The 19,343-nt window shown below is 37.0% G+C and overlaps 1 protein-coding gene across 5 annotated transcripts in view; it reads right to left on the bottom strand.

Annotated features, from left to right (window-relative positions):
• CTDSPL (CTD small phosphatase like) overlaps nucleotides 1-19,343 on the bottom strand; it is an 81,994-nt gene that overhangs the window by 14,163 nt on the left and 48,488 nt on the right. For 2 of the 5 annotated variants that reach the window (XM_061354790.1, XM_061354792.1), the window contains exons 2-6: nucleotides 19,126-19,280; nucleotides 12,058-12,090; nucleotides 8,624-8,677; nucleotides 5,320-5,421; nucleotides 915-971 (exon numbers count right to left, since the gene is read on the bottom strand). In XM_061354790.1, the coding sequence (XP_061210774.1) occupies nucleotides 915-971; nucleotides 5,320-5,421; nucleotides 8,624-8,677; nucleotides 12,058-12,090; nucleotides 19,126-19,280 (401 nt within the window). The remainder of the gene's footprint in view (nucleotides 1-914; nucleotides 972-5,319; nucleotides 5,422-8,623; nucleotides 8,678-12,057; nucleotides 12,091-19,125; nucleotides 19,281-19,343) is intronic. The other 3 variants (XM_061354791.1, XM_061354793.1, XM_061354794.1) reach the window with 3 other exon arrangements.

Below are 19,343 nucleotides of genomic sequence, written 5' to 3'. Positions count from 1 at the left end.
CAACTTAGTAACTGCATTATCTGTAACCTGCAACAACCAACAGAAGATGTTTCAAACAATTTGCAAGATTCATATACCAGAAAGGCTCAGCTTCACATTAACCTGTATAACCAGTCTCCAACAAGAACTTTAATGTCTGTCTGAAGAGTAAAATGCATGGCATTGTAATTTAGTCCATTCAAAGTTTTCAGAAATGACTACTGATTAAAGACACCAAGCCATGATACACAAAGGGGACTGATTTTCAAATTATGGGTGTTTTGCATTTACTGAAAACCATTTCACAAAGTCTCAACTGAAGTTCTTAAAGAGTAAGACAAAAATTATTCTCTTCACAATACTGTGCAGAGCTTTTAAAGATGCTGAAGTGGATGAAAAGTCCTATCAGAGGAACTTAAAATTATTTACAGGAAGAAAAGGGATGGAATTTAAAGACTGACACAAATCCTAAGAAATGTATGTTCTTCCTTAATACTTTTATAATGCTTTGTCCACATGAATTACATGAATCATATGACTGACATCAAAGCCAACTTATGTCCCATTTCTCTGGAGGGGGAATGAGAAATGCAGTATTTGTAGTTTTTTCTAGGCCCAGCAATGTTTGAAAACACATCCTTTGATCATTTCCTGTTTGAAAATGTTTTAAAACTGACAAGGAGTCAAGTGTTAAAGTCTTGAAAGAGATTTCTGAAAATCTGAAAAAGTTAAAATTAATTTAATAGTTAGAAACTACACACCTGATCAAACACCGATGCCTGTCTGGATGACAGGCATTCCAAGGTACATAGCTTTTGTATTTTGGAAAAGGGCAAGCTATTGAATGTAAAGCAGCAAACAGAGAAAGATAATCCTAGGTGACACTGAGGACAATTCCACTACTAGAACAATGATAAAGGAACAATGGCACTTACCTGATGTATGGTTCCATCAATTTCAACAGGAACAATGAAATCAGCATTGCTAATTGGCTAGAAAGAATGACAAGGAAATAAATCAACATTAAAACCAAGATAATCAAAGGGAAAACATTGAGAGGGTAAAAGCGAAGAGTACTTACTTCTCAGGAACAAGTTTATAAGCATTAGCAATTACACAGATACACTCCGTGTGTGTACCCTTTGCACACACAAGTCAGAAGCCTTACACAGCTGTATTCACCAAGTACTGAACTTCCCTCTTCTCATATTTTGAAGCATCATACAGTGTAATATACTTTACTGCTTGAATAGCCCCCACTCTACCAGCAAGTGTGCTTACCAGGAAGAATATCTATTTGCATTAACTCTTTCCTCAGGTCTGTGTGGATGATGGCAAAGCAATTCAGCTACGTGCTTCATTTATTTTACTTTGGGACTTCAATTAGTAATTAATTCAAAGTAAAGACAGTGATAAAAGTAATACCTCATGGTTATATTTGACCAGGAACTGCAAGAAGCCTTAAGTTGCATAGTTAACTGATTCTCAAGAAATTATCCCTCAAGAACATGCTATATTAATCAAAATAATCACATAAAACTGCATTTTTAATTCAAAACGGAAGAGCAGGTCAAGTCTGTCAAAGTCCTTGAATCCACTTTTCTAGTCTGTTCAGTACAACTTATTTCTTAAGACTTACTGCGAAAAACTGTTGGTCAAGTAAAATGACTTTAGAATGCAGAGAAACAAAATGACCATAAGGATTCCTATGGAAGGCAACACCCTCTCTCAGTAGCAAGGTAAGAAGGAAGATGCTTTGATTTGACATCTGCAATTGCTGTGTCAGAAGGCAAATGAGAAGCTACACTGAATCTACTTGTCCTGACCAACCAATACTGGCAATCATACTGCCAGAGCACCTGAGGCTAGAAAGCACCATTCTGTCAATGACCACTGCACTAGTATGATCTAAAGAATTACCCAAACACACACAGATATAATCTAGATTATTTTTATTTAGCTGACATCAAGCTATTTCCAAGACATACCCTCCTTTCTGCTTCTAAAAAGGACAGAGGGGAGGCTCCAATCTGTTACCTACTATGAAGCCCCTCAGACAGAACATACTCTGCATCATCTCTGATAGTCACAGAACAGGTACACAAAAATGTTCTGAATCTTGAAAGAAACCCAAATGAACTGTCAAAGTCAGGCACCAGTTTTCAAGTGGGTGCCAGGGCTGTGCATACTTTGAAGAGACTTGCACACACTTGAAGAATTTATGTATGCATGACTCCCTCGAGCAAGATACGCATTCTGTAGCAACAGAAAAAGGAAAGGTCACTGCAAGTTGCTAAGGTTTTGAAGCCCACTGATAAAACTACAGCTATTAATGAACTTTCTAAGTGTTGAAAGTTAACAGGAGCAACACCAACCAGGTGTTGGAGAAAACCACATTCTGTTTAGACAACTTCATTTGTGCTAGCAAATAAAACTTGCCCTTAGACTAACACTAACCAAACTACTCTCAACTACCTATTTGCTTTCCTCACTTGTACTTTAGGTACTACGCAGCTTTCTTGTTGGCACAAGCCATACAGAAGAGAGCATGGACTGGAGTTCTGGACTTCATAATGATGGGAAGACAGTAGAAAACTCTGCAGCAATTTGCTGGATAAAGGTTTCTGGGGTTGCACACGTGAAGCACGTACATGCCTACAGTGGGAACCACAGAGATAAGAGCGTGAAAGAACACAATGTATTTCCCAATGAAAATTTTCACTTCTGTTGGAACAGTTTCTATTTAATAAAAAGCTTCAGAGTTTTAAATGTTCTCGAACAGTTTCACAGCCAGTTTTGAATATGACTACATTCCAGACTTGCATGTGGTTTAATTCATTTTATACAAAACCATGTTTACATCTCCTTGATTCAATAAGTTATGAATTTTGCCTCTATTATTGTTTTATGATGGGAATGATAACTATACTGTCTATCTATGCCGTTTTTACTCTTGCCAAAGCACCCCAAACTTTATTCCTTTAATATGCACTTAACATGAAAGACCAGTATCTCCTTAAAGCTTCACAAATATGCAGGGGCATAAAAAGACAAGAATTACCCTCCTTCAGATGTTACTGCTTTCATAAAAGAGCACTTTAAATATTCTGAGTCTCTGGTTGCGTAAAAAAAAAAATTAAAAATCTGCATTTGAAATATGAAGCCTATTTCATAACAGAATTATGAATTTTAAAATATTAGGTGTTTTAAATAAAGCCTTTTGTACTAAAATTCACAAATATATGTATGCTTTTACAGGTTTTAAGTAGGGACCTGCCTGGGAGAGCAGACTTGTTCTCGTGGAGGGCAAAAAACCCAAACCAAACCCCAACCCACAAAAACCTGAAAGGAACTGCAAAAATAAATTGATTATTCAAGGCAGAGCAGTGTGCATATAGGTATTAAAACCACTCCTCTTCTAGAAATCCATTGTCATTTTTTGATGATCACAATGGACTTACTTCATCTGAAGTATTTCCCTTTATGAAACAAAACCCAAACAGCATTACCAATAGTGCCAGCCACTAACAACTAAAGCTATTTCCTCTGACACCTGGTTTTCTCTTACATATTCCCATTACTGGGCTTCACGCATTAAGATAATGCCATTGTAGCCATTAAGACTCTAATACTGCACAAACTCCAGTATTTGCCTAATGCTGTTTAACTCGCACAAAAAAGGACCATTTTTTTTCCTAACACAAAAAATTACTCAGTGTTCAAGACTACGTAGAACGATCTTTTGATTTTTTTTTTTTAAATCTATTTAACATCATTTAAATACTCATTAAATATCATTTGAATAAATCGGATGATTAAAATGAGCCCGTTACAAAAAGCACTCTGCAATAAAGGCAAGCCTCAATCCTGCAAGAAAGGATTTACACTATGTCAACCATTAAACATGTACGTACTTCTTTAAAATGGTTAAAAAAGAGAAATTAAAAGCCACCTAAATTGAATCTCATTTTGTTTCAAAACCCAGAAAAATTACAGTACAAAGTTACCCACAAAATTCAGAAAGCAACTTTTATACTTCAGCTAACTCCACGCCTAATACTTCATTACTTTCATGTATATGGGGACTTTTAAATACAGCTTTCCTTCCCTACTTTTTGACTCTTATTTTATTAGGAAAGCACAGTCCCTCCCCTTCCCAAACCAGCTGTGTTTCTAGTATCCCTAAAAACTCTTTAGTCCAAGTCTGGGTATAGAAGACAAGGATCTGGAAGTGAGGTTAAGAGGCTGCTGTACACCACCACAAATTGTTCTATACAATCAGTCACAATAAAGACAGAGAAGAATCTTACTTTCAGTTTGAGGCACAGAAATATTCGTTCTAGTATCTCCATATAAGGTCTCCTTTAAGTCAACAAAGGCTGTAGCCAAATTCTAACCACAACATGAATTATGGTTTGCATATTTAAATGCTGGCAACTAAATACTGCAAGATTAAAATGTTGAGCTTATGCTAGCGGTGAAAAATGGAGTGCAACCAAAACTAGAAGACAATGAAGTTGGTGGTAACTCGAGCTTGCTACTGGTACGGAAATCTACTATTGATTCTTATAAATTCTCCATTCAAAGTATGACACTAGCAGATGCTTTATCATGTTTGAAATCTGCTAATCAGAAATGCCACCAGTACTCTGAGACAATTTAAGTTACTTGTATTTATGAATTCTTCTATTCTAATTTTAGCCTTAATTAAACAATAGAAAAATACCACTACTTCCACCACATGCTGAAATCTGAAGGATTATATAAGTTGCTTCTAGAAGATGACTGACTCATCAGCAACAGCTAAATGCTAATTGCTTTCCTGTTGTGAAAGCTAAATACTTAAAAAACACTTACTGCCATAGGGACAGCAGCCTGAAAGGGAAAGCAATCTTCTCCAGCAACAGTGCACAGCAATCACTGCTGTCAAAATCTACTAGGCTGAGGTGTATCTACCTAGCATGAAACTGTGCTGAGTTTTCGTTCTCCTAGACTATGACATTTAAACATCAAAAGTAAAATGTGTTTTCAGAGCAGCAAGTTTTGTACCTGTTACAATACAGGTTCTTGGGGACCAGTTACCATTTAAAGCTATAAAGAGTGTAACTATTCCAGGCCTTACTGCAGTCTGTGTGACTTTCTCAGAATCAAGTATATAGTAGTGTCTGTGTTACTCCCTTACAGCTAAATTAGGATGAATACTCATTGAAATAACAATGAGAACTACCAGGCACCCTAGGAGAGCCTGTAAGACCGGTTAATGCTTTAAGAGGCTTAACAGTTCCTACAACATTCACGGACAGATTCAAGTTGCAAGAGATCGCTTTTGAATTTTCTTACCTTAAATGAACTGTGCACTAAAGTTTCATCTAAATCAATGACCACACACTTCTTCCCATAGTCTGATGCTGTCAGTTCTGGCAGGAGGTATTTAGCTGGTGGCTAAAAACAAAAAGAAAAAAGAAAGACAACAAAAACCAGTAAAACATCTACTGAAGGGGCACTCTGCCAACATTATTGTTCCAGTATTTACTGGAAACTGAAATACATGACTCTAAGTTAAATGTATTTCTTGGCTCATGGCAAGTACATGTATGGAAATCAATGGCTCATGCAATACTCAGACTCTTCTTTCTTTTTTAAATGAAACTTGTTTAATATGATATCCAAAGCACTGGAAATTAACATGGTAAACCACACCACCAGCTAAAAAAACCCAAAGAAAAACAAGACATTTGGTACAATGATATCTTTTTCCAGTGTCCCTCTCCCTAACTGCCTCACTTTTGGTTGCTGCTGTCAACCCATTCACAGTCAATGATACTTCCAGCCATACCACACTGATGGACATTTACACAAATTGTTGTTTCTGTCTGCCATGAAAGATGCTGAAGTGGAGAAACCAATCCTGAACGAAGATGCCATTATTAATTTTATCTTCCAGGACATGTCTCCACTTTCACTTTTACCACTTGTGCGGATGCTGACCAACAGCTTTTATATAGATTACATTCCAATCAAGGCGTTAAAAGTGCAGTACTCAAACAAGGCTCTTCTACTGTTTGCTGCCCTTACTATAAATTGGTACCAATTACATGAATTGACAATATTTCTGTAAAGCAACGCAGAAAGTCACATACTCCTCTGATTGCTCATTCCACATTTTAACATCTCCATTTCTAATACAGTCATATTACTTTAGACTTTGGTACTGGGTATTTCCCAAAATAACAGAAATGGGAGAGAATGCTTCCATTTGCAGTGGAATCGCTGCTGGTCACTCCTTTAAAGAAGGGGGTTTTGATAAAGGAAAATGACTAGCTTCATAGAAAAGTTATCAGTAGGGAGAAGCTCAAGACAGAGCAAATTAAATTAATTAAGAACTGAATACAGAACTCTAACTTCATTCTTTTTCTATCTTATAATCTGTTCAGACAATGTTTCTCTGCTAAGGAAGAGTCTATCACAATTTTGCTCTTTCCAGCAGCCTTTTGCAGAGGTGCCTGCAGAGACCTGAGGTCATCCCTCCAAAGACAGCAGGCAACAAACAGATGGGTTAGATACCATCTGAACACCCAAGAGTGCCAGAGACAGATTATTAACCACTGATTGATTTCTTAAGTTGATAGATACTGGCCAATAATGGCTGGTAAGCTCCTGTTTGAATGAACTAACAAATGAGGCTCCGGACTTAAACAGAAGTGTCTTTAGCTAAAGTGTAAGTTATTGGAAGATTTTTTAGGAATGCTCACTGAAATTGATTTAGATTTTTTACAATTAACATCAACAACAGTTTCTTCAAGTAAAAAAATGGAAACTGCCTTGCTTAAAAGCTGCTTGTGTCAATGGATTTTCTCTCAGCGCACATCTGACAGTGACCTTCAATAAAAAATAAAACTTCGCTTAATGCCTATAAAGTATCCATCCATCACAGTAACTTCCCCAGGCTGAAATTTACAGGACAGCCTTTTTAAGTTATAGGCAGTTCCATGTACATGTTACTTCAGTAACTGCTTGAGCTCTACCTCTGCTTTTTGAATCCAGGACCAGATCTAAAGAATTTTGGTTTCTCACTCCTATTTTAAAAGTATTTCGTATCCCACATCAATTTTTTATAGTAAGAAGGATCCATACTTGCAACCTAAATAGATCAAAAGCTTATTGAAAGTATCAAACCCATTTAAACACAATAATCTTCAGAACTCATGTTCTGATACTGCTTTCTTGTCTATAAAGATGACAAAAAAGTAGGCACATCCCAAGAAACCTTAAGAGTACTTTTAAAGAAAGAAAAAAATTCAGTTAATTTTTGTACTCTTAAAACTGTTAGTATCTAGTTTGAATTGTTGACTAAATTAACATGCACAAACAGTTCAAAGCCAGCAATTTCTTCTGCTATGTGAATTCTTTTATCAAACTGAAAATATCTGTAGGTATGGAAAATATATAGAAAAATATATTCCTCCATATAAAAACACACATATGAAAAATATGAGCTCTGTTTTATCACAGATACCTGTTATTTATCTGGAAACCAGTATGCCTGTTATCAGTAAAACGTTGGACATACACTAAGGACACTACAAAATGTGGGAACCTTCAACTCTGGGAACCTGAATTCCATGAATGCATGGTGAGAAATAGCCCATGCTCACCAAGTTCATCCACCTACAGCTCTGTTTTCTCAAGAGCAGCACCTGGGACAGAAACAAGCTTACCCACAGCATCTACAGAGACAGTGGTTACTGCTGGAGTTTCTCTCCCTTTCCTGTACTGCTTTTGAAGCAAACGTGTAACTACTGACCTAACTTCATCTAAAGACTACACCTCAAGGTTCCTCTTGGAGAAAGTCTCACACTTCTTTTTAAAGCTTTGGCTTCTTGAATTCAGTCTGATCCTGTTTTCAAAGACACATGGTCAACAGTTGGCACATTTGAAGATAAGGAAAAATAAATATTCCATTAAAAAACCTGTATCTCTGTTAACCCCAACTCTGAAAACACATCTGCCACCCTGATAATCTGAAAGGGATAAGGAAACTATGTTGATGCTGAAGGCAATATAAGAGGCTGCTAAACATAAGGTGCAGGACTTCGGAGCAAGGATGACAATTTTGAGGCTTTAGGAACTTAAAACAATTTGTACCTATGGTATCAGTTAATTTGTTCTGCTGTTCAAGCTTTCTGATCTAAAGCAATTTCCACATGCTAAGAGTATCAAAGCTTTCAGAGAGAAACAAGCATTACTCAATTTTGTATTTTAATTTCATCACTAATGGAGACATATCCAAGAAGAGTTCCAATTACCAGCTTTCCATCACAGTTAGCAGTGAATCGTTATGGATCTTTGATAACTTCCTTTTTTAAACACAGTAGCTTTAAAGATAATCTAGGATGATTAAAAGAAGTATTTAATTGTGGCTAACAGAAACTCATATTTAATATGCAATACTCTCCCAAATACTGCAGACTTCCACAGAACTCAGCAGAGAAATAACACGTGCTATCTCAGTACTGTTAAGTCTTAGCTTGCTCTTCAATTCCAACAAGACATAAATTGTATACAAGTTAAAGCTTTTAAAACTAGTCACTGTTTGGGACTTATGCATTCCAGCCAGGTCTCATGGCTGATCAGCTTAACAGACCTTGTAGTGAAACGACTGCTGCACTGCTTCAGTCTCGTGGAAATAGTATATTCCCTAAGGAAAAAAAAAAAAAAGGGGGTGGTGGTGGCAAGAAACAGGAATTTTGGTTGAAGCATAAACAGCTGGTCAACACAAACCTTTCAGAAATTTACTGTATAAAACAATCATAACCTTTCTTCCCTGTAGGGCTGTGTTTCCCACAGAGACAAGTGTCAGAATTAATAAGCCTTTTCTTTGCATACTGGAAATGTTGTCTAGCCTTTGCTGCTCATGTTCCCTTCAATTCACACTTTCAGTTGCACTCTACATAGCTGACAGCTTCTCCCAACAGTTATGCACAGAAATACTCTAATAGAAGATAAATTATTCCCACTTAAACAGCTGCCAAAAGATGCTAGTTCCTGTTATAAAATAGGCAGTTCACAAAATTCCTTCTAGAAAAAGCTGTAACAAGAAATTGTGTAAGTGTAGGTGAGGACAAACAAAAAAACCAATATCCCAGTGCTGAGACTTCTGCGTAAACTTTGAGGAGCAATACTAGTACACTCCTCAATACCAGTTTGAAACTGAACAAGGGAAATGGACACTCCAACTCACTGAAGAAGGTCCATGAGTATGGCTTTGTATTTCCATCTACCTTTTCATTCAAAAGAATGAAAACAAGTGTTGAAGTTGTTATGGGTCTGCTTTTATTTCTCTACCATAGTCAAGGAAGGCACAAGCATCCTGAACTACACTTCATATATTTTTAAGTCAAGTCTATCATACTGTGTCAGCTGGTATTGTTGGGTTGGGTTGGTTTTTTTTTCAGATTCTGTGCTTATTTTAACCCTAAAAAGTAATCATTTTGCATTATCAGGGAATAAATCAATTATGCTGCTGTTTAATCTATGCCTTATCTGAAAACAGTTTCAGAATGCAAGATATAAAAGGGATAAAGTTCATCTTTAGAAAAAAACCCCAAACCCAAGAGTCAGACAGTTTGTTTTCTCAAGAACCTAAGTAGAAGCTGGAACGATTCTGGTTTAGCAGTTATCTCTATCAATAACCAACTGAAAATTCATATTAATTCAAGTTTTTAAATTAAATGTAACTCATACAGAAAAAAAATCTGACTAAGCAGCAGATATACTTCACTAATTCACACATATGTACATAAAGCAATGGAAGTTTTCAAACATGTGACCCCAGCAGGCTGACAGATTTTACACATGCATGGAAACCTTGTATTTTGACTGGAAGCTTCAACTTGAAAGTTTAATGAGCGTGGAGTGGGCAATGCTCTTTTCAGAGTCACTGAGGAATTCTCTAAACATCTGAAGAGATCATACTTGCAATGAGTTTTATGAAAAGTAAACATCTAACTTAATTGTGACCAAGCTTTTAGAAAATATTTCTCCTAGTATGCACAATACATACAGTTCAAATAGCCTGTTTCTCATCCATGACCCTGTGTGGCAGAGCATCAAGAATTTGATGCCTTAACGGGTCTTAAACACATGGCTAAGAGTTTTCTCAGAGTGAACCTCTGGGCTGCAGCACTCAGGACAAACAGCTCCTGTGAGACTGGCAAAGAGGACTGCTTTCGTTTTAGGCATTTTTCTAATACAATGTTACATATTTGTTCCTAGCACTTCCTTTGTATGCAGCTCACTTCCGTCTTTATTTAGACTATTACACACCAATGCTCGCTGGCTTGTTTGACAGCCAGAAGCACTCTGATACTTGGACAGTAAATGTCACACAACTGCCTGCAGGTGATGGTTGCTTGACAACACTTTCATGTCCTGCTGGAAGAAGGCATCAGTTGGCACTGGAGAAGGGGGACGAGTGCGTTTAAAGTCACCTGCTCACTGAGAGCTCTATGGCATGACTGCCTTATTAGGGTGCTGGGAATACAGGTCAGCAAAGTAACAGCTGCACTAAAAAAAAACAGAAGAAACCTCTTGTATTGTTCATTTTCCTACCCCTAACAGAATCTAACAGAGCACCGCTTTAACAGAGCAAAGACAGCATTCTGGAAAAGTGCCTCATTTCATGTTTGTACCTGACAAAGCTGTGCTCATTTCTCATTTCAAAATTTTGTTCTGTTTCAATTCTTACTTCTTTAATATCTACACTTACTCTTAGCCAAAATTTTATTCCAGGTCAGAACACAGCCAGAACATGTTTTATATTCAAAGAACTACTAGTAGATCAACTACAGTCACCAAGCAGAATCTGACACGAAAGGAGAAGTAATTTAGAAATCAGTATTTTCATACATCCAAAGTCTCCTATTCCTAAACTTGCATAAATGCCAATTATATGCATGTACATGGGTGTGCATACACACACATATATATGCAAACATGTGCATGAGCTGTACTAGAAGTAATTTCATATTCAAAATAATAGGTAAGCAATAAATACTAATTAATAATAGTCCCTAAATCCAAGGAAAATCAGTGAATGAGGGAGGTGACCCACACAGTTTTAGTGAGCTCCTGACACTACTGCACTGAGCACAGACAGGGCTCTTAATGGGAGGCCTTGTAATGTTACATGAGAAGGAAGAAGAAAGAGGAAAGAAGAAAAAGTTGTCTTGGGGAATAGTCACATCTTTAGAGCTAACTAATATCTCAGGAAAGCGGGCTGTGTCAGTAACTCCACACATCACTGCTATTTCCTGGAAAATTCTGCAATAATTAAGTATTATGAACAGCAAAGGAGATCAAAAAAGAATTAAAAATAAAACCCAACAAAAAAAAAACAAACAACAAAACAAAAAACCCAAGTAAAAAAAGAGCAGCTTTTTGCCCAAAAAAGGTTAAACTTAATTAAATTCAAAGCCTCAGCTTGAAGAACTTTTTTTCTTTCCTTTTATTTAGTTTTGAAAAATAATTCAGATGCCAAACAGCATTCCAAGTTTAATCCAAGGAAGATAAGCAGAAATATTAAAGCCCATAAAGCACCAGATACTGAGAGCATCATCTTTAAAGAGTGCAGTAATACAGCTATGGTCAGTGTACCCTTTGTTTTCCTAAAGTGTCTTGTTTCAAACAAATCATGCAGTTTCTAACTCTTCAGCTGGAATACAGGGAAAAATTAGAGGGATAGGTTTTTGTAACTCTCACATAGGGCTGGTAAGTCACCTTTTGTCTCTGTTAAAATAAGCAACAACTTTCATGCTGCTTCAGGCATTTTCAAAATTACAAAAAACCCAGAAATGAATTTAACTGAGATCCAATACAAAATCCATATAAAACCCAAATTCTTCTTTTAGTCCCTGTAGAACACATGCAGTTCAATTCATCTCCAAGTCTACATTACAGACAGACATAAAATCATTATTAACATGCAACACAAAACAGACCTGTTAAGACTGCAACATAAGATGAATCAAAGCAAAAGTTATGAAAATTATTAAAAGAAAAAGGGATAAAAATACATACACTTGGTATAGGCATGACCTGCATCTGGTCACCCTGGGGAAAAAAAACAAACAAACAAAAAAATCACTGTAAGGGTAATGGCTTTTAAAGGGTAGAACAAAGGTCTGAAGCAGTAAATGTAGCACTCAAACATTTTAAACCAAAGGTTCAAAGTATTCAGGAAACCAGGGTAAAAGAAAAAAAAAATAAAAAAAAATATCAGGATCTTGCATTTTAGTTGCTGAAATGATGTTAGTATACTGGTATTCATGATTTTTAGGAGACTGGAATGGTAAAACCCATGCTATGGTTAATAAGAGATGATAATAAGAAAGAACCTGTATTTACTGTAACTTTTTTCAGCTTTAAAATCTACTAATGGGTATATTAGTCTATTTTCACTGCAGCAACAAGAGGCTTAGATAAATCTTGGTAGCAGGGCAGGAGCTCACTCCTTGAAGTTAACTTCACTGGAGACAACTCCCTCAGAAAAAACATTTTCAGTTAGGCAACAGCAGAAGGTCCATGAAAGAAAATATGCTCAAACTAATCCAAGGAATCTCTCTCCCTTCACTCAGAAAGGCAACACTATCAAGTGTTCTTCCCATGGTCTCACTTCTGTATTGTACTTGGGAGAAGGCAAGACAGTCTTGGTCAACTTGACCTTTTCTTCTCATCCTGAGACCTGACATATGGACACAAAGACAGCTTCCAAATGGAGAACAGATGGTAGGGGTCACCAACTCAAATATACAAGGTTTTGGGAAGTAGGAACTGTACTTTCTAATCTCTTAAAAAAGTACTTGTTTTCTGGTGGGCACAAAAGGAAGCTGACCCTTCTAGCCCAAACATAGCTTAGGTAAAAGATTTTATCCTTTAATTATTTGGACAACACAGGCCTCTGACTACTGAAAGTTGTTGGACAACACATGCCTCTTGACTACTGAAAGAGCTGGTTTCAACATTAGAACACCCTCTTCCAGCTGGAAAAGTCTTGTGCTCACTTGTTTTGGAGTTTAACATGGTGTTCACACGTCCTTGACAAAGAAAAGGTAATTCAATGCTATTTTTGAAGTCCTCTTTTTTATTGCTAGAACAGCAGAAACTCTTAGTAACATTTAACCAAAATCCAGAGATGCTGATGAAGCAGAGAGCAGCCACTACCATCACCTATCAAGAAGTATGCTTTAGTAAAAACTATCTGATTTCTATAAAAGTGAACTGAAGCAATGGTAAGGATCCAAACTCTCCTCAAGGAAGTGGCAAAAAGAAAAAAAATAAATATGTAATTCGGCACATTAATGTCCTGTTAGTAGAACATAAGCTGAAGTTCATTGGCCATTTCAGAATGGAGGACTTGAGTAGGTGCCAGTCAGATTAGCTGGTGAGCAAACTGTTACCAAGGATATAGTTACACAGGCAGAACACAGATTGTAAACCTGTGTTTTGTTTTGAAAGACATTTCTTGCATTCACTGGTACAGAATAAAATACAACAGGAGCTTCTCTTCCGTCAACAGATGAAAACAGTATATGAGAGTAGAAGTATATTGGCAGCTACGCTACAAGATTATCTCAATTGTGGACACAAATATAGCTGTGTATCACGTCAGGTTTTCCCACAAACTTCAAGAGGCACTCACTGTGGCGTAATTGGCTTTCTATTTCGGCAGTCTCTTGAAGCAAGAGCTGTACCCCATGGTATTACTGTTAAACTTCATTACTTTTGTGGGAATCCAGAATCTAACTTGCTAAAGGACTTGCATTACTGCTCGCTTTATTTTTCATGCAGAATTTCTTAAATAAAAAATACCAAGGATGAAAAGTGTCCTCCTAGGAGGAACCCTTGAAGTATCTATGCCAAAATCAAAATAGTAATGACAACAAGTGGAAGAACAAAGAAAGATAGAGGCAAAATTCTGCTGCTAAAGTGTACGCACTGATGAGCGGGCAAATGCTTTTTAAAAACAAGCCTTCTATGGGAAACTTTTTAAAAGTGTCCTGCCTCATTTCCTGATGCCTTAGAACAGGAAGGGAAATAGGTCATAACAGTATCGTTTGAAATAGATGACAGATGACTGCATTTGTTGAAGTCTTTACATGAGCTCCTGATGCTGGTAACAGGACAAAGCTGTTCCTAGAATGCCAAAATTTCCCTACTGTATCACTAAGATAACCGAGGAACTGATTTGTTCAGCCATTGAAATAAGGTGGTTTATTTTTTTCATGGCACAACATATACAGATGAAATGATAACTCCTATCTTTTCCCTTAGCTACATAATTTTAGTTTGAGACACACAACGTTTTCTGTACCGCATCTGTTCATTAATGCTGTCTGTCTACACTTGAGTATAGGATCAATGAGCACCAAGTGACAGGCCATGCTATTCAGTTTGGTCTTTTTAGAACAGCCTGTATTCAAAGATAAGGAGCTATTTCATTTTAAAGAATAACCCCTTTAAAGAAGCTGCTGATCAGAACAGATTTATCATGTTCATTTCTTTAACACAAAGCTTGTATTAGACCATGACAGGTTCTTTTAAAAAAATAATACAGCTGCTATTTTACTCTTTTAGTGCTTTGGAATACTGAGCTTTGTCTCAATATAGAAAACTTTTGGGGAGGCAAGTAAGGTCAGAATGAGTAAGCAGAGAGAGGGGAACGAAACATCGCTAAGGGGGATTCTGTTTTCTAAAAAGACCTGCCATGCCACATGCTGATGGTAATCAACCATACAAGACACTAGGAATTTTCTTGCTCTGACCAATGAAGGTTAAGCAGGAGAAAGGGTACTATTATTTACATTAATCTCAATTATCTTCCTCCACACTGGAGAGCAAGACTGGTTTCCATGCCTGTTTGGAAAGGCAAGCATGCCATTAATAGTCTCCCCATCAGAGTCAATGCTCATGTTGCTCCTCTGTGTCTCTTGGATGAAGGAGATACTACCTTTGGCCTCAAGAATAAGCTCCCTGCAAGCTATTTTTATTGCTCTGGTGACCCATATTTCTGTGGAATAGAGAAGATTTTTTTTCCTGCACTGTATTATAGAGATCCCTGAAGTAGAGTGTTGGAGACACAACAGGTCATCTAAACAGCTTTCCTGCATCACCTTGGAGGTGACAGCACTGTGCAGCAAAAAAGCAGTGTGAAGGAGGAGACCTAACTTTTGTAATGGTTAGGATGGGTGAGGAAGAAATTCAAGGACTTGACCTTTCTGGCTTCATTCCTCTTACAGGGAAAGCAACAGGGGCAGCTGCTGCCCCAAGAATAAACCACCTTCTAAATCTGTCTTCTTCCCTGTTGGGTGTGGATCAGGACCTTCTCCTCTAATCCAACCAACATAAAAAACCTGTTCCTCATTCATGCTTCATCTTGAACACCAGCCATCTGCCCAATTTGGATCTAACTGTGAAACAAAAGCAAAGATGATTCTAGTGGAAGTGGGTTGTAAGTGAAATGGCAAAGTGTTGATAGACTTGTCAGAGCTCCCTCACCCACCACATGACTGAAAGCAAAGGGAAAAGAGCGAGCTAGTTTGCATCCAACATTTCTCACCTTTATCTAGATCCCTCCTTGAAACCTGCAGATGAAATCTGTGTCTGCAAACACTCCAAAACTCCACTAATAAACTTACCCAGAAAAAAAACCCAAAAAACTAAATCAAGAAACATGTCCATAAAATGCACAAATTGAGTCAAGTTGCTAACTGAAGAACAGAAATTGAGATTTGAATTTATTTAGAGGAAAACAAAAAACACTTCCCTCTCCCAACACTCTGGCCCCTAAAAATAAAATCATGGCTGGGAAGTGTTGGTAAGCTGCCTGCTGCTGAGGAGGCAGGAAAAAATTAGCAAGGATTTCATGAGTTCTGAACATTATGTGCTCCCAATGACACATCTGGCTCAGGATCCAAGCTGCAGACAGGCTGATATACCCACTGTAATTGATATTGCATCTTAGAATACATTTTTCTGCTGCAGTAGAAAGCTGCTGCATTTTAAGAAAAACAAATATACAACAGTTTCAGTAAATACAAGTTATTATTGAAAAAATGTTGTATTGAAACTTTAGAGACAGAATGGACCATTCATTACCAGTATTAAAGTCACACTTGGACAAGCAGCCTCTCTCTGAGTAGAAGGTTTAAAAATTAACTCAATATTTTAAAGAAGTTTGGGGGATTTTTTTTTTTTCCTAACAGAACAGGAGTCAGCACTTAAAAACCCCTGTTTATTCAAAAACGTGCTAAGATTGGTGTTTCTTCCAATCCTATGAAGAAGTGACTTGAAAAGCATCATCAAGTCACATTATTTGGCAAGTTACTAAATGAAGCACTGATTTATTTCAAGCACCGATTTATTTTTTCTAAAACAGCAAAATAATAATAATAAAAATTAAATCACACAACACAATTACTCTGCATAATATTTCAGAACTGTGTTCTCAATTTCTAAAATACTCTTCCCTGCTCTCCCTCCTTTACAACAGGTTAGCATTTAAAGAACAGACTCCTAATTAGAAGGAAGTTAGCTTGTCACATCAAACGTCAAGAACATGCCAGAAGCAACACAGAACAAACACTGAATTCCTGTGAAACCAGCAGAAGCTTTCTCCATTCCTTCCCTTCCTCTGAAGTTTTTATCACCGATTTTCATGTAACTCTACTGAACAGTAAAGACAGGAGGAAAGTACATCCAACCAATTTATACTAGTTTCTAATGGTAAGTATTTAAGATTATTGTACAGTTTTCTTTTTCCATTTTTAAAGAAAAGTGTCACAGCACATGAACTGACTGGGCCAGGGTCAGAGCTCACCTGTGAGGTGATAATTAATAAAATATACCAAAATAAAAAGGTAACAGATACAAGTCAGTGCCCATTTGAACAGCAGCTTGACGGAATTTAAACTATTCTAACCTGGCAGTCAGAATAATGCAAAATCAGCTTTCATTAAACAGCAGAGGAGATTAAGCAATGTGTTCCCAGGCTTTCTTCTCTCCTACACCAAGTAATTTTGCCATTCCTGGGTACTTAATTTTATCAATTTAGAAACTGAGGCCCACTGCTGCGTACTCTCCCCCAACTTATTTATCACTCCTGAATCTAAACAAGATGCTTAGTGTAACTTGACCAGATTCAACCAGCCTGCACAGTTTTAAAACACAGCTCTCCTGGTAAAAAGCAACTAGCCTGACAGTGTAACAATACTCAAATATACCCAAGTCTTCGATCTCTTTTTCTTTCTTTAAAAGAATTTCCTACTCACTCTACCAAAAGTTTAGCTATGCTCGATTTCTTCTGCAAAGATTTGTAAGCATCTGAGTGCCTTTCATTCTGTTTAAAGAAAATGCAAACATATTCCTCGTTTGTTTGTTTTTTGGTTTTTTTTTTTTTACTCTATTAAGCTGTAGTCTGATAATCGCACGAATTCTGTGATTTTTGTCTTGGGCTTGTGTACAACTGTTGTACAACTTCTAAACTGTTTACTAAGGTAGCAAAGAGTGAGGACAGAAGCTTATGTGAACGTACATACAATCAGTAGCGCAAGGCATAAGATATATTTAGAAAGTAATTAAGTGCCTTGCAAAATGCAGCCTGAAAACTACCGACTTTAGAATATTTTAACTCACATTTTCTAAAGAAAAAGTAAACTCGTTTTCTTTTATGTTTTCCTTTGTCATGAACTCCCACTTTCTCTCAGTTTTAATTTTGCCATTAGCAGCTTTCCTTCTTTCCATTCTGTAGCACAGCGGAAAGGGAAATCTTACTAGTTTCCCATTCCTTTGTTTCTCAGGTGAAAATGTGCACACAGGCTACACACTACTCTGCTTTCCCTTCAGCGTAACCAGGCTAGATTTTCCTCATTTCAGTAAAAATGTACTTTGGCTGGCAAAATAAGTCTAAAAATACACATTCAACTGCTCTTGGCAAAAGAACTTCAGTGCACTTCACCACTACATGAGCAGCATGAATTGTTGCAGTTCAGACTCTACCTCCACATATATTCTCAGCCTCCATCACTGCAGTTTGCTTTCCTTTCCTCTCTCCCACCAAACAGCTCCTCTGCTCTCTCCTGAGCTTTTCAGAATTAAAACATAACCAGCAAAATTCAAAACAAAAATAAAATGGACTGGACAAGGCAAGAAAAAGATCAGCCACATCAAACATAAAAAATTATTGTGAAGAGCACAAGGGTGAAAACAGAAACACTTCCATTTCGGCTATTATTCCCCATCATGGATAATCCTATATTTGCAATCTTTAAAGTCCTAGAAAAGTGCAAGCGGAATCATGTTTCAAGTGAGAGTATGGGACTAGCAGAGTTTTGAGAGTGCAGAAAAACAGTGTGGTATGGAAAAGATGGTATTCCTGTGCTTGCTATATTGAACTGAGATTCTTTGGTTCATAACACAAATGCTCAGTGTTACCAGATTTAAAAAGAACATAAAATCATTTGTGTTTTGATTTTATGAATATGTTAAAGCAATATAATTGCTAAAACTCAATGAAAGCAACATGCTGCTCTCACATGTAGTGCTTTGAACTGCTGAAAATTTCTATCATTTAATTTATTAGGTAAACAAAACTTAATAACCTGGAAAAATGACCAAAAGCTGACACCTCTTAAGTGGTTAGAAAAAGGGTCCAAACAATTATGTTCTCCCCATTCTAAACTGGTTTTATGTCACTGAAAACCCTTTCAACTGACATTCAACAAGGTTCCACTACACTCCAGTGGACACATTCTAAAATTCCTGTAGCTGGGAAAGAGAACCAAAGATACAGACAACTCAGCATCTCAAGTTTTATGAGAAGTCTAAATATTTTTAGTGTCTCATTCAGGTTTTAAATGATGTTTGCCTATCAAATGAATAGTGCCAATACCCTTCTCAAAAAAAAGTTCCATTTTAAATTGCAGCTGACTAGACAGTATTAGCAATTCCCCACCAAAATAGTATTTTTTTCCTGTAATAAATAAAATGCTCCCCATGAGGGAAACCTATTAAGGCAAACCTTCAGAAACACAGAGTTAAACCTTGTTTACAAAAGACCCATATAGGAGAAACGTAAGATAAAGGCCTTACTTTCTGAAGTCCTCCATTCTCCTCCACCAAAGGAGGCAGAGCACTGGTGCTGTTGGTAGATGGTGGTTCGACATTGTAGTCACGAAAGCAGCAGAATAAAGTGCTAAAGATACTTCGACTCCTCTGCTTCTTCAAGCTGATATTACATTGGGACACTAGAAGACACAAAACAAACCAGAAGAAAAATAAATTCACGTAGCACAGACCTAGCTTTTCAG

This window comes from Neopsephotus bourkii, unplaced genomic scaffold (assembly GCF_033783945.1).
Source record: "Neopsephotus bourkii isolate Nb327-2 ecotype Australia unplaced genomic scaffold, CSIRO-AGI_Nbou_v1 NB_745, whole genome shotgun sequence".
NCBI lineage: Eukaryota > Metazoa > Chordata > Aves > Psittaciformes > Psittacidae > Neopsephotus > Neopsephotus bourkii.
This window is presented reverse-complemented; position numbering and strand designations above follow the sequence as displayed.